General features: G+C 43.7%; 1 protein-coding gene across 4 annotated transcripts in view; it reads right to left on the bottom strand.

The window, feature by feature from the left end:
* Positions 1-386: 386 nt before the first annotated feature.
* The window catches only part of SLC38A1 (solute carrier family 38 member 1), a 69,656-nt gene continuing 55,379 nt past the window's right edge, over positions 387-14,663 (bottom strand). For 2 of the 4 annotated variants that reach the window (XM_028532089.2, XM_036019140.1), the window contains 8 exons: positions 13,923-13,981; positions 13,697-13,810; positions 12,135-12,214; positions 10,472-10,572; positions 9,152-9,270; positions 8,451-8,592; positions 8,262-8,359; positions 387-6,359 (listed from right to left, as the gene is read on the bottom strand). In XM_028532089.2, the coding sequence (XP_028387890.1) occupies positions 6,258-6,359; positions 8,262-8,359; positions 8,451-8,592; positions 9,152-9,270; positions 10,472-10,572; positions 12,135-12,214; positions 13,697-13,810; positions 13,923-13,981 (815 nt within the window). In that variant the 3' untranslated portion in view covers positions 387-6,257. Of the gene's footprint in view, positions 6,360-6,501; positions 7,743-8,261; positions 8,360-8,450; positions 8,593-9,151; positions 9,271-10,471; positions 10,573-12,134; positions 12,215-13,696; positions 13,811-13,922; positions 13,982-14,663 lie in introns of those variants that run through there. The other 2 variants (XM_028532088.2, XM_036019141.1) reach the window with 2 other exon arrangements.

Genomic DNA, 14,663 nt, shown 5'->3' with positions numbered 1-14,663 from the left:
GGTGACGGACGAGAACAGGCCAGGCTGCAAGAGCTTTCCCCTCAATCACTCCTGGACAAGTAGAAATGTGGCTAGAATGTCCTGTTGTACGGGTGGCTGTAATGCAGGCAGAGGAAGACTAGAGTCCTTCCTCCAATATACAATAGAAAATGGTATTTGTAAAGATGAACCTGAGTTCAAAATGTTATGTTCAACCTCCTCTGATTATGAAGAGGGGAGGAAGATGTACCACGTTTCGGACAGATGACACGCGTGAATGTTGGGGTTCTAGAACACAGACAAACGTGTGCAAGTCTGTCCTCAACCGTCCTGAACAGACTGCAGGGCAAGTCCTCCAACACCCCCGTGTTAGTGCGGCGTCCCAAAAGAATGAGCACAAAACTCGTAGTTTGAGTTCATGATTTTAATGTTTAAAAACTATGTTAATAGAGCAGTTATAGAACAGAATGTCTTACATTTCTTTATTTACACCACATCCTGGGGGGAAAAACCAAAACTTCTATTTGATTAACAAGGTTTTGTGACTTGTGACTCACTTAAGTTATTCCTCTAAAATTCATTCACGAGGTTCTTACATGAATAAGACAGCGGCGTGCCTACACGCACGGGACTTCGGTGACGTCTGACACACACACACAGCGGACGCCAGGGAACGGACCGCACACCGGCGACGAAGACTCAAGGGCTTTGGGAAAAAATTACTTAGGACAGTCTATGTTGGCGTCAACACTGAAGGTAAAAGGCAAACATGCACAGCTTTCAAAAGCTCAATAAAATAATGTGTTTTTCTCCTCTTTCAAATTTGTGCTCCTAGTGAATGTTCAGATTCTACTCCCTTTCAAAAATGCCAAAGTTTGGGAAATGCAGCAATTCAATTTTGAAAAAATAACATTCTCCTCCCCAACTTCTGTTTTTATAAATACTGTGTAGTAGTGTTGGTGTCAACAGTAGAAGAGCATGATGAAGAAACCAGTTGTTGTTTTAGGTCATCTATTTCTATATGATAATAATTTGGGTCTAAATATTCCTTAGTTGTAGCTCAGAGGACTACCTTTTAAATAATTGATCTTACTATCAGTATAAGAAATCAGTACAACTATTTCTCAGACATTTCTCTTTCTAAACAATTAAGTAAGACTTTTAGGTTCCAAGTTTACATTGAGAGAACTATGTTACCTGGGAGAGAATGTAAAATTTTCTAATTCCCAAATGAAACCACTAATATCTATGAAAACTTTTACTCTTCATATGCAGAAGAGACTTCTATTTCAATGTGGATCAACAACTGCAAAAATATACAGCCTCCTATTTATTTACAGTGTATTTACATACAAATGAAGTATTTCCTACAATAAGCCTCAGCTGCATAGATACTTCCTTTTAAAAACAAAAATTCAAGCCTGTATACCGATGAGCCCGGCTTCACAGACCTTCCTCTGAGAAAACCCAAAAGGGAAATGCCTAACCCTTATGAATTTTATACATTTTCCAAGAACTTTTTTTAGATTTGGTGATTTTTTTCAGTTGTTAGCCACCCCACCCCCATTTTGTACCTCATAGCCTTATATCACCAATAATTCACGGCATTTTGGAGGAAGTATGCTCTGCTGCTAAAGGATTCTCTGTCTGCCATCCCTAAGGAAGTAATTCATTAATTAGCACTGCTACATGCTGTAGTCCGCACCCTCCTTGTTTTGAACGTGGCTGGAAGTTTACTGTGCACTGGAACGGAGGCGTTACATCCTTGAGACTAATGCCCTGTCTAAGCCTCAAGCCATTTACATGGATAAACTGAGGGAAACTGATGGCTTTTGCTCTAAGACATAACAGCAAATATCTGGTCATATCGCCGACCCCCTCCCCACCCCACTGTGCTGCCCAGCATTCGGATGCACCAAAATGGGACTGAGCTCTGCATTGCTTTCCAAGCAGTTTGTAGCTCCTCATTCAGAGCAGACCTTTTCTTAGGGAATTTACTTTAAAAAGAAGACAGCATCACTCACTGCACCACAAACTCAAACATTCTGCAGAACTTACTCCTGACATGAATCCAGCATTTCCTCTAAGGCTTCACTGACATAGGGTATATTCTTTTAATGCCCCTTTTAAAAAAAAACCCAAATCAGAAAACAGTTAACACCTCACCTTCTTCCTAGGTCTAAAAAATGTGAACGTACTGTGCCTCAACCCAAAGTTATACCAGAGTGCAGACAACCTCTGCTTACCATTCAGAACCTGCATCAGCCTTTCCAGTGGGAAGGGGGTGGAGGCTCCGCTACTGAGGCGCTCCCTCCCTCCCCAAGTCCAGGCCCCCATTCCTCATCCCACGAGTCCTGTGAACCAACCTCTGGGGAGAACAATAAGACTAACTGGCTCAGGGTGGCCCTCGAACTTAATATGCATCAGGACCACCAGAGGGGCGTGTTAAAACACCAGTCCGGTCACTCCTCCAGCCCCCCAGCCTGATTTCACTAGGTCGGGGGTAGGGCCTGAGAATTTGCATTCCCACCTGTTGCTGCTACTACTGCTGGTCTGGGGGCCACACTTTGAGAACCATTGGCTTAGAGGCTTGAGTCCAGAGAAAAGTCAGCTCTGGGGTAACTGTGGGGTCCTCTGAAACACCATGGAATCCTACCACCATCCTCTGTCCACCCCAAACCCCGCAGCCATCACCCACATGTGCCTTTCTCTACTGGGTGTGCAAATGTAAAAAGAAGAAAGTGGGTAGGGAGCTGTTTCACCCCGTCTGATTACCGGGCAGTGAAACGACGAGTTGTTAGCCCTGAACCACTAGAGGTGCTGTATGCTGGGTCCAATGACTGGCAGATGGCAGAGGCTCTGCAGCAACATCCTTTTTGTGTGTCCAGTGCACGGGGAAAATGAACTATGGCAGCAAAAGGCCCTAAAAATAGAAGCAGGCAGGCCAAGCCTGAGACCCCAGAGAAAAGAAGGTATCAGCTGAGGAAGGCCCCTGGAGGTTTACAGCTCACAGAGGCCCCTCATCCTCCTTCACCTCCTCCTACCGCTAGGTTCTCGGGCCGCACCGACTCATCCTTCCCCTCCTTTGCCGGAGACCCTGCTTCAGGCCACTCTGGTCACCTCTGACTGGTGGTGACCCTGCGCCCCCCATCCAGCAGGCGTGGGTGGCTGCGGTGGGCACTCCAGATGCTGCTAACAACAGGAATGATGCATCCTTGGCACTCTGAACAACTACCCCTAGAAAGAATATTTAGTGGTTAGGTTCTTCAACAATCTTGTTACATTATCCAATTTCGGCTAAACTATGGGCTGAATAATCTTTTCTAGCTGTTCTGGGGGCCTAACCACCATGTACACCAGTTACAGTCCAGGTTGCAAATAATCAACTGACAGTGTTTTGCAATACAATCAGTTTGTCAGCTGGGGACTGCCTCTGCTGAACAAGCCTGGGTTTCTTCTCTGTGTGCACTCGACTGCCCCCACTTCTACCAGGTAACGTTGAGGAAATGAGAGCTTCCTAGCACTCCGTGCTGCAATGACGAGAGAACAGCTCTAAACCCCAAGCCTGGAGCTGGCACCGTTCTCTGGCGTTGAGACCTGTCTACCAAAGGAAAATGTGCGGCTCCCAGTGGCTCAGGTAAAATGTTCTGTAGTCTACTAATTTAGCAGAAAAACCTCTATAGTACTTGACTATATTGTTTAAGTTCTACCTAACTTCTGTGATACATGTATTTTTGGCTACCAGTTTGCTACTCTGAACAAGAAGAGTAAGAGCAGTAGACTTACAGCTAATCTGACACAAGTAATGTCGTCAATCAGTGATGTTTGACAGGTTACAGCAGGGACTATTATATTCAGTCAATAACAAACTTAGATAAACATATAAAGAATGTTTTTAAAAACCTGTGGCATCACAGGCATCAACAATGTATCTCCTCTAAATAAATATATTTTAAATAATTATTCCCTGTACTAACACATAGAATCCAGAGATCCAAAAATATCACCACACAGCCTTCTTCCCCCAAGAGTTAATGATAAATCTCTAAATTGACTTTGGGAGTGTAAAATACATTGTTATAAATTAGTGAGGAAAAGAAAAGGTAGAATAATATAGCTTGGAAACTAAATTATGTATTTTTAATGGAGGTTCATCCCACTCTCTGGCTACTACACCACTCGGTGCTCTGGACAAGCTCCAAGGGCCAGCTGGCCTGACTTGTTTTGCTCAGTTTCTCCACGCCGCCCCCCCGCAATGTGGAAGACACTGCTGAAAAGGACAGAGCGTTTTACTGGGTTAGGTATTCGTTCACAGGTAGTTATTCATGTCTAAATATCTGAACTCTGACCTAATGTGGATGTCATTCTGGGAAAGTACTTTAAAAGCCATGATGGCCCTACCCAGAAATGCAGGGACCAACCTTTCTCCTCCCCCAGGGGGATCATGGGGAGGCGCCTGCCTTTTCCCGGGAGCACGGGTCTGTAAAGGGGAGGGGACAGTTCCATGCTCTCCCCGTGCGTGTGGGGGTTTCTGGGGATTTGAGTGAGGGGGGAACAGAAGCCAGAGCCTGGGGCCTGGAAACCCTGCCCAGAGTCTGCAGTGAGATTCTACTTATCTCAGGGTAAGAAATCTGTGCTCGGTGAACGTCGGTGTCTGAGAAATTCAACCAGAATATATAGACTGAAACTCGAGGCCTGTTTCGAGAGACCAGCTCACGGAGCACAGACATTTCTTACCGTGTGATCTGGACAATCCAATCACAGGCTACAGCCCAGCTCAGGGGCGATGCGGTTTTGGGCTTCTGTTCCCCACTGCTCTCAGAGCCACCTTGTCCCGCACGCTCTCCTTCCCCTGTCCCTGTGCAGCTTCCTTCCTCCACCTTAAGGACAAGGGCTGGGGTAAGAGTGAGAGGCAGCTCTGTCCTCCTGTGTGGGGGGTGTGGGGCACTGCGCGGATGGGAGCAAAAACAAGCAGCACAGACACACAGACAGCAAGGCCCTCATCTGGGGGAAGGAAGGTCCTCAGTGATTCAGTCACAAGTTCCCCTCAGAGACTGTCTCTGAGGGGTCTCTTTCTTCACGACTCTGGATGGACTGTTAATGGAGAAGTAGGAATGAGGCTTAGTTAAGATATAAAAATCTTATATTTGAAATAACCTAAATTTATAGATATAAAATAAGTCTTTTAAAGACCCCCCCCCTAAAGTACCCAATATAAAACAGGAATTACTTATCCTAGGATCTCCCTTGGCTAGATACACGTTATTCTCTGTGCAAAGAGCTGGTGGACATGAACAAAAGCTGCTGAACCTGTAATTCAAGAAAATGTGTTCCCTCCCCAACAGTGCATGTAGGGTGCAGGGCTGGAGGCGAGCCGCAGCAGAGGAGTCTCTGCTCAGGCCTTTCCGACAACCTTCTCGTGGTGCCTCTGCTCCCCCACTTATTACCTGGGGCTCCTCCAGTAGAAACCAACTCAGATCAGAGTAATTTTGACACAAGTCACCAAGGGGGAAAAAACATCATTTGCTAGATTACCCAGATGTGTAGTTCGATACATTGACCAAGGAAAGAGTCACTTCCGCCCCCAGCCCCACCCCCTGCTGAGAACACTTCACCAGAGAAGATCTCTGAGTCTCTGTGTGGGGCACGACGTTGGACCTGTGAGGCCACCGGACTGCCGGGGTCAGCGGCCGGGTGATCACGGCCACTTCAAATGCCCGGTGGGTTCTGCCCCAGCCACAGCACACGCCCTGTGACTCTTACATGATTTTCCCTGTGTGCTATGTTAATAGGCAAATTATTTATGAAACCATTTTTTTCTGTAAAGCAAAATAAATATATACAATTCAAAGTTATTTTCTTTTCTAAAAAGGTACAGATAGTATGACCTGAACATCAGTGAGAAAATTATTTCAGACCTGGATCTCTAATAAATAAACATGATTGGTGATCATGGTTTTAAAGTTCTAACAGATCACAGCATCACAAAAGATTGAGTTAGGAAACTGAAAAATAACTGATTGTGGAAAGTACTAGGAAATATGATTGCATGAAATTTGGAAAAAAAAATCCACGATCCTTAAATTTATCCCAAATCTTGGAGGGACACAAACCATAATAGAAACAGTTCTGTTTTGCTACCAAAGTGTTATTCCACTTTAAGTATCCCATAGATTTCTGTTTGCTTCTGTAAACTTGCGAAAGAAGTGATGAGGGTGGCAGATGCATGGTGACTGCGCTGAGCAGCAGATGGGACTGTTTCCTTTCCTCGGCCGGTCTCAGTGGCCCTCGCCACCACTCGATGAGCAGGCCCAGTCGTAGATGACCAAGGGGATGCTGATCAGGGAGAACAGCACCCCCAGGGCCAGGAAAAGGGCAGCCTGGGGCAACAGAAAGGCACGGGTTACTTCCAAGGACGCAGACGTGCCCCACGAGCACCTGGGAGATGAACACGAATGTCTGCCCCCCTTTCTGTGCCCCCTGTGTTTGGAGTTTGTCACACCCATTGCCGGACCGTGAGAACCTTTCTGGATCTGATTCTCCAAAGGTGGGGAAATGAGGACAAGCCATACAGAGCCGCCCTCTCCATTCTGTTTTCACCTTTGTGGTCACTCAGAGTGAACTCTGTTCCACAGCTGGCTGGGTATCCTTAAAGCTTCTCTCAAACTAAGACTACAACTTAAAAAAAAAAAACAACGGCCCTGGAAAACATACAGGCCATTTCATTACTCTTTACCAACCAACCTAGGTTATCGCTGGCAGCAAACATTTCTGTTTGAAAAGTGGAAAGTGATATAAAAGCAAAGTAAATTTAATCAAGTGAGATAGGAAACGGAGGTAAAAACTAAGTTACCTCAGTAATAATTCTATACAGTACCAAGTGGGTGCTTGGAATCGCAGCGGGCCACTGTGTAAATGATTGTCTAACCACTATGCTGTGTGCCTGACACAAATACAAAATACTATTAAATGTAAAAAAAGAAAACAACTAAGTTACTCAAAGGGTTGATGAAGGCCATGGGTGGACAGGTTGTTAAACCCACAGTCTGGAGGACACAAGCTTATAAACTGTTTGGCCTTGAGACTCCCCGCTGAGAGCTCTGCAGGGACAGGGGCGGAGCATCATGAGGGCCAAGGGGCTGGACGGGAGCCCGGAGGACAGAGCTAAGGGGAGGAGGGAAGGTGCACGGTGGGACTGAGGGGGATGCGTAGGGGCCAGCCATCATGGGTCTGGTCTAACTCCCAGTCGGTCCTAAAACAGACAGGAGTCCTCATCTACCGCTGTTCAGTAGTTCCCACCACAGGTTTTATTATGGAAGCGGGGCTGCGGAAGCCCAGAGGATTCACGGGCGATGGGCCTCTACCACTTTCAGATGTTCGTATGTTTTACTGCTGAGCCACAGAGACTGCTCCTTCCTCTCTGTCCTTGTAAAATAACGACTGGTAAAGCTTAAAAGAATTTAGGATTTATGGCTTCAAGGATGATCCTGTTGGAGAAGCAGATGCCCTACCAGCATCAAGGCTACTTCTCCCAAATGCACAAGGACGATCCCTCCTGCCTGCGGCTTTAGTCTGGGTCTGTTGACTCAGGTAGTACGTGAGAGTGCAGTGCTTACACTATCTGGGAGGGCAGCTGAGAAGCCTTCTCCGAGGCCCAACAAAATGGTGCTCCAGAAGGTACTCATGTAGCAGCCACTTCACCCCTGCTTCCCTCACTGTCTCCAAGTGCACCACCTTGAAGATGCCCTTGAACTTCACCAGACCTGGAAACAAGAATCCCAATACAGAAAGGTAGTTTCTGAATCCAGGTCTGTTGCTCCAAAGCATTTCTGTCAAATCATAAAAAGACTCTTTAAGCTCACTCGGCCATTTAAGGTAAGGCATCACACGTTTCTTGAGCTGCAGGAGGAGCTGCACGCCTGGGAACTGCACAGAGACAGAGGACTGCATGAGGGCTTTGAGTCCCTCTCCACCACATTGTGTTGCTAAAGATAAGCCATCGCCTATAGAGACACAGGAGGATAAACATTCGTCCTCCCAGCAGGCCCTGCCCTAGCTCAGAGCAAAACCAAAGGTACAGTAAGAATAGTACCTGAAAAGATATTTTTGAGGAAATGGGATTCTGATGAAATAGTTTAGATCCCCCAAGGGAAAAACTACAGGACTGCTGCCTTTCTTCATGGCCGCTAAAAGTAGTATTAGATGGCAGAGGCGGACTACTTCTTTGGAAATTTAAGTGAAAAACTAATCAGAAAAATTAGGGTGGCTGGCATAAGACATACCCAAATTCTTTGAGTTCCTTTATCTCCATCCTGGTTTGTGATTTTTAGATAAAGAGATGAAGGAAGAATGAAAATAAGCATATTAGCAGATGTAACACCTGTAAAATAAGAAAAAAGTGTGACGTTATTGCGACATTTTCGCTTCCCGAATAGCTGTTGTAGGATGAGCATGAAGTCACAAAGCCATACCGACGACCCCGAAGATGTCCTTCATGGTGGGAATGAAGATCACCAGCAGGTTGATAATAACCAAGAGGATGAGGGTGACAACGATATGACGACACAGATTGAACTTTGTTTTCTTAGTCAGCTCGAACAAAGATGAGCGAACCTGCGGGGAAGGAAAACAGAGGTCGGTCAGGGCCCGCAGCAGCCGGCCTTCCCCGTTCTCAGCAGGCGCTGACGTCCTGGCGCGCAGGGCTCTGGGAACCCTTGCGTAATCTGTGATAACTTAACAGTGTGGGGAGCAGGCGGGCTTGGTTTAAGATGGAAAAGCATTTTTATTTATGAGTAGATTATTTCCTTGTAGGGGGGATAATTTGTTTTTGTTTTATCTATGGCTAAACTATTCCCTTCTGGTGCCTCTCCATTCTCTCATTGTGTATGATCAAAATTCGAACATTCTACCTGCATTTCTCTACAAAAGAGAGCGACAGGTCAGTCAGAATTAAGATTCACTCCATTAAGATTCACTCCATCAGACTCTGCCCCATCTCGCTGATCCCACTTTCTTCCTCAGGAGTCTCAGCCGAGTCTAGGATCCTTCCCTGAGGCTGTGTCGGGGACACAGAAAAGCAACCTGCATCTGGCCTCCTCTGGACCCCGCTCCTGATGACAGAAGGAAAGGCGAGACCTCAGCGGTTCTCGGGTTGCATGGAGGCTGTCCTCACCGTGAAAAACAACACCGGTACTGTGAGGATGACTGCGACAATGACAGCCAGCCGCACCGTCAGGATGAGCACGTCGTCTTTGCTCTGGTACTTGTGAAGGAGGTCTGACTGCACATTTTCTAAAATGAGGGGGAAAGGAGGTGTTAACAAGAAACAAAGCACCCCGAGAACGACAGTTTTCCCAGATGACACAGAATCTGTAAACTGCAGGATAAGAGACGCAATGATCTGGGATGTCAAAACAACTTATAGTGTGGAAAAGTCCCCTGGGTGAGACGTGCTCTACCTGTCCATTGTAACTGTAACTCAGAGGAATTTAGAGTAATCACCAGAAGCAGCTACCCAGAGTGGGTACGCTTTGTTTCTGCTAAATTAATCCTAGGAGTAAATGGGGACTAAAAATAATATAGGTTGCAGCACAAAGCTATTCTTAATCTGGATTTCCCCCCACGTGGCGCCACTCATCAAGCAATGCCAAATAGCCGCAGTCTTGTGAGTGGATGGGCGGGTGGCAGGCCACGCGGGGCCTCTTTCAGACTCTCCTCTTACAACTCAGCCTTCGGTGCCAAGCAGCAGAGGCGCCAATGGAACTTAACCACCATCAAGAAATTATTCTTCTCTTTCATGTATATTTCTTTTTTTATGTTTCTTTTACAAACAAAAAAATTATTTTGCTTATGTACCACTTTGAACTTTTTTCCACTCTGAACCTCAGAAAGCTTATTTCAAAGATGCCCAGAGCTAGACTGGCAGTCACTGAGAGCGGAAAACGCTCACTCCTTTGACGAGAGAGCAACGCCACCGCCCCACCCCGCCTCCTTCCAAGGGCTTCTCACTGCATCTTGGATTTCTTCCCCTGTAACTTTCTATGTCATTCCTTCAAATCTTTGCAAGCCTCCAACTTCTGGTGAAAAAGTAGGCATTTTATTTTTAATTAACGGGAAGTGTCACGAGGGTGGCACTTTGCTCTTTCTCGCCTTCAACATCTGTCTCTGTCTCTCTTTTCTATTAATGGAATCTGACCCAATTTGCAACAGCAATTAGGAAATTCTCTGATATAGTTTTCACTTTCCTCAGTAACAGGTGGTATGCTTATAAAAGGCTATTTCTTTTAAGAACAGTATTAGGAGAAAAAATTACAGTCTGTTGTTTTTGGTAACTATTCTACAGTGCAGTTGCTTTAAGTAGAGGAAAAGACCAACAAAATCAATGGATACATGTATTGCTTTTTTAACTGTCATGTTAAAGGTTATTTTGATATTTATTTTCACTAATTTATTTACTGTTACCTACATCCATGTATTGACAGAAGTTACTTACCATAGAATGTCAAGTAGCCAAAAATGGCAGTCAGGAAGTACATAACAAACATGGCAAAAAAGGAGATATTTGAAACCATCTGCATCTTTTTCTGTGATCGACTAAAAACAAAGATAAAAGTTTTGAAAAATTAAAAGCCATGTTACAGAATTTAAACACCTGTTTTCACACGGGAGTGTTAATTAATTGTAACTTAACTGTCTATCAGGGTAGGGCAGACCCGGCCAGCTGAAGTTTCCCCGGCAACTTTGCCAGGTTAGAATAACTTCTTTTCTACCAAAAAGGTATTGTGGGAGAGAAATCCATGGAACTAACACTTCTGTGCATATTCTTACCCATTCTTTTGAAAGAATATCAAGTTCTTATCTGAAGGGCAGAGAGTATTTTTAAAATATTGTTTGATATTATCTACACATCCAGCCTTCACAGGAGAAAAGGCAGAATAAATTCAAATAGTGTTCTCCTAGCCCCAGAGACTAAGGGCAGAGCTGGAACTTGACCTTGGGGGTTCTGTTGCTAAAGCTGTTATTTAGGTTCCAGTTTTCCCACTGAGTAGCCTGAGAGACACACCTAGAAGTCTATTTCTCCACAGCAGGAAGTTCCCAAATGATCACAGAAGGGTGATATTGAGGGACTCTGTCTCTTAGGTCAGGTTTACTCTTGGATGAACCTTTATGTTTCTTTAACTTTAATAATGAACCCACGAGACTCGTGCTCAGTAACAGACTGCCAGCAGTCACATGTGGGCTTGCCACAACAGGGAGTAAGGAAGAGCAGAAAAACTGAGACGTGCACGCATGAGAAAATGACAAACTAAAAGCTGGACAATAAAATTTAAAAGATGCCAAAAATGTAATTAAATACAGGATCATAAAGTTGGCATTGATATACCCATAGATAAGTAGATATAAATATTTCAATTTACCTATATTAAATATGAAAGAGGAAGAATCATAAGTGAATTCAATGCCAAATGATTTCAACTTCATTTTTGTTTCAAAATGGTAATAGCTATATTGTATATCTTTTCTGAGCTTAAGACTATGCCAAAATGACTTTTTATACAGAAAGTATGATAACAATAAGCTAAAAAGAGAACCGATGAGGAAACTTATAAGTAGGCCTTTAGTTTCCTCTAGAATGACAATCAAAAACAAATGCACAGAAATATCTTAATAATTTAAAACGAACAACAATATTCTCTTGTCTAGTTTGTGGTCTTAACATCCATTTCTCTCTGCCTGATTCACAGCCTTTTCCACCTAAACCAGCAGGGAGTCAGAGATGATGTATTTAGCAGTTTACAGACGAACCCGAAGGTCATTATGTTCTACTGCCAAATAGGTAGACATTACACACAGCCACACAAATACTTGAACTCCCCTAAGTAATACATATTTGAAAAACCAGATTAACAAAAAAAAGCCCACATAGTTGGCCACTTTATATATTTACACCCAAAATATACTGCAGGTTTCTGGTTTTTCTTGCTCTTCCCCCCCCCCCCCCCCCTTAAAATACAGTACTTGCTCAAGAACGGCACAAAGTAAATGCTGAAGCTGGGTGATAAGGCCATGGGAGTTCGTTACATGAGTCTGTTTATTTTTACCCAGTATTTGCCTAGTAACGAGGAGTTACAAAGTGATTAAGATGAAAAACTTACTCTTTAAGCTCACTGTAAATTGGCAGAACTGATGGATGGCAGACAAATGCAAACGCAATGGTTGGTAGAGCATACACAGTCTATTTAAAAGAAAAAAAAACATTAAAAAAGGTATTTCTACCATAAAATTATATAGCCCCAGTAGTTCTGAGCTGTCTTTTGTCTGACAGTGCTTCAGAGTCCCCAGATTATTTGGTTTTTAGGAGGGCTTTGATATCTAGAGTAGGAGCAGCTTTTCTAAGAGAGCTTATCTAGCTTGAGACATTAGGCACTTGGCACAGGAGGGGTTTGGATTCAGCTCACCGACAGCATACTTGACAGACTCCAGACATAGCACAACCATATTTATATGGTGCTAACCAGTTACACACCACTTCCTACATTGTCTGACTGGGTCCCTTCCAACCCTGAGCAGTGGACACACCATTGCTGTTCTCCTGACTCCTTCCCAACAGATGGGGGACATGCCTAGAACTTCCACATCCATTTTACTGCTCTTTGCTGTATATAAGGTGCATCTAATCAGACTTAAAAGAGAGCATCTAAAAAGAAAATTAGTTCCACATTCACTGCTTTGGTTGCAGCCTTAGAGTTAAGAGAGAGAGAGACAGAGAGGTAGTTTTCTTAGATATGACTTTTTAAAACTTTCAAATTCAACTTCTTATGCAAAAAGAAGCTGGTAGGGAAGGAAGGAAAAGTAGCACTTTTCATGCTCTAATTCTGCCCAAGCACTATACCAGGCACATTCTTAAAAAACCGCACAAACCCTGGTAAGCCCTGGCCAGTGTGGCTCAGTTGGTAGGAGCATTTTCCTATAAAACCAAAAGGGTGCCTGTTTGATTCCCGGTCAAGGCCCATGCTTAGGCTGTGGGTTCGGTCCCCTACTTGGGAAGTGTACAAGAGGCAACCAATTGATATTTCTGTCTCACATTGATGTTTGTCTTCCCCTCTCATCCCCTCTTTCTAAAATCTATAAGCATGTGCTCAGGTGAGGATAACAAAAGATAAAAAGATTCTAACTGAAGAAAAGAAAAAACCTGTAAGATACAGAAGACTTGTTTTCACACGTGGGATTGGGTAACTTGCTTGAGGATTCAGATCTAAGCCTAAGTGGTTCCACAGCCCACTGTTCCCGATACTATTGACGATAGATATCTCGACAGTATGAAAGTTTCTTAAGGGCCATCATGGCGGCATTCAACTGTGCAAGCGGGGGAAATTTGAGGTATTCCTTTTTGTCATAACCAGATAGGAAGCTGTGGGCTAAGGATGTCATTAATCTATTTTTAAAGATCTATAAGGAAGAACTGAGACAATTATCGAGAAAGAGATTTTCTCAGAGAATGCTTAAGGTTGTCCTACATGTAAACTGGGTTAAGAGGGAGCATGAAATATTTGTATATTTTTCAAAAGTCTCTAAAAGAATTGTGGAATTCAGAAGTAGGGGTGCTGTGTTGTTTTGAGATTGAATACATTCAAAACAGTTTAATTACTACAAGAATAGGAAATATAATGCCCTTAATAAAAATGTTCTTTCTGTACTTAAGGACAAAGAAACTTACCTTTGAATTGAAGGTAACATATTTTGGCGTACACATGTCAGCATTTGTTGCATTAGCACTTGTTGAATTTAGCTCTGAAACAATGCAGGGAATTTGAAATTTCTTGTAGATAACCTGATATAGGAGAAACAATATAGACTTTATCAAATAAAGTTAAATAAGGAATAATTGTTACATGGCATGGTACTATGGCAAAACCAAATCAACTGCCCCAACCAGTACTTACCACTATTAGAAAAAACACCATACAGCTCAAGGAAAATCCACTAGTATACCCAAGATACCCTAAAAAAGTTAAAGAAAATAATAATAAATTATTATTATTTCATCCATCACCTGATTTCTTTCAATGCATTTTTTATGCATAGTTTGGGATTCTAATAGTACACATACATTCACATGCTAATGTGAATACAAAGTTTTTTATTTGATAGTGCTACTTTATTTGGCAAAAACATGACTTTAAGTACAAATGTTATAGTATGTGCTTTGATCCTATTTCCCCCAACACACTAGAGAACACAGATTCCCAGAATCCAGGGAAATGTAGTCATAGGTTCCTGTTGCTGTATTTTGGTAGATACCTGGGGCCAGACCCATTACTCTTCACTGTGCACTTATTGTGTGCATAATGACTACCAGCCACGATGTTCTCTTCCCAAATGAGAGGCGTGCACAAAGGAGATGAAGTGATTCCTGGGGGTAAAGTGAGCATCTGCGCATCTTCCCCTTGCTCCCCTCAGAATGCCTGGCAGCTCTCCAACCACCGCAGCCTCCAGAAAGGCAGAGTTAAGGTGCCCTGGGGAGCTGCACTATTCTCATCCCTGGGGGAGAGGAGCTCTTCTCTACTTAAACTGAGAACAGCCACACATATACACATAGAAAAGCCTAAACACAGACCTGGAAACCAGAAAATTAGGTAGGTTTGTTTTTTAAGTTTACTTATAGACCTTACAGGACAGCTACA

The sequence above is a fragment of the Phyllostomus discolor genome, chromosome 2, assembly GCF_004126475.2.
Source record: "Phyllostomus discolor isolate MPI-MPIP mPhyDis1 chromosome 2, mPhyDis1.pri.v3, whole genome shotgun sequence".
Lineage (NCBI taxonomy): Eukaryota > Metazoa > Chordata > Mammalia > Chiroptera > Phyllostomidae > Phyllostomus > Phyllostomus discolor.
This window is presented reverse-complemented; position numbering and strand designations above follow the sequence as displayed.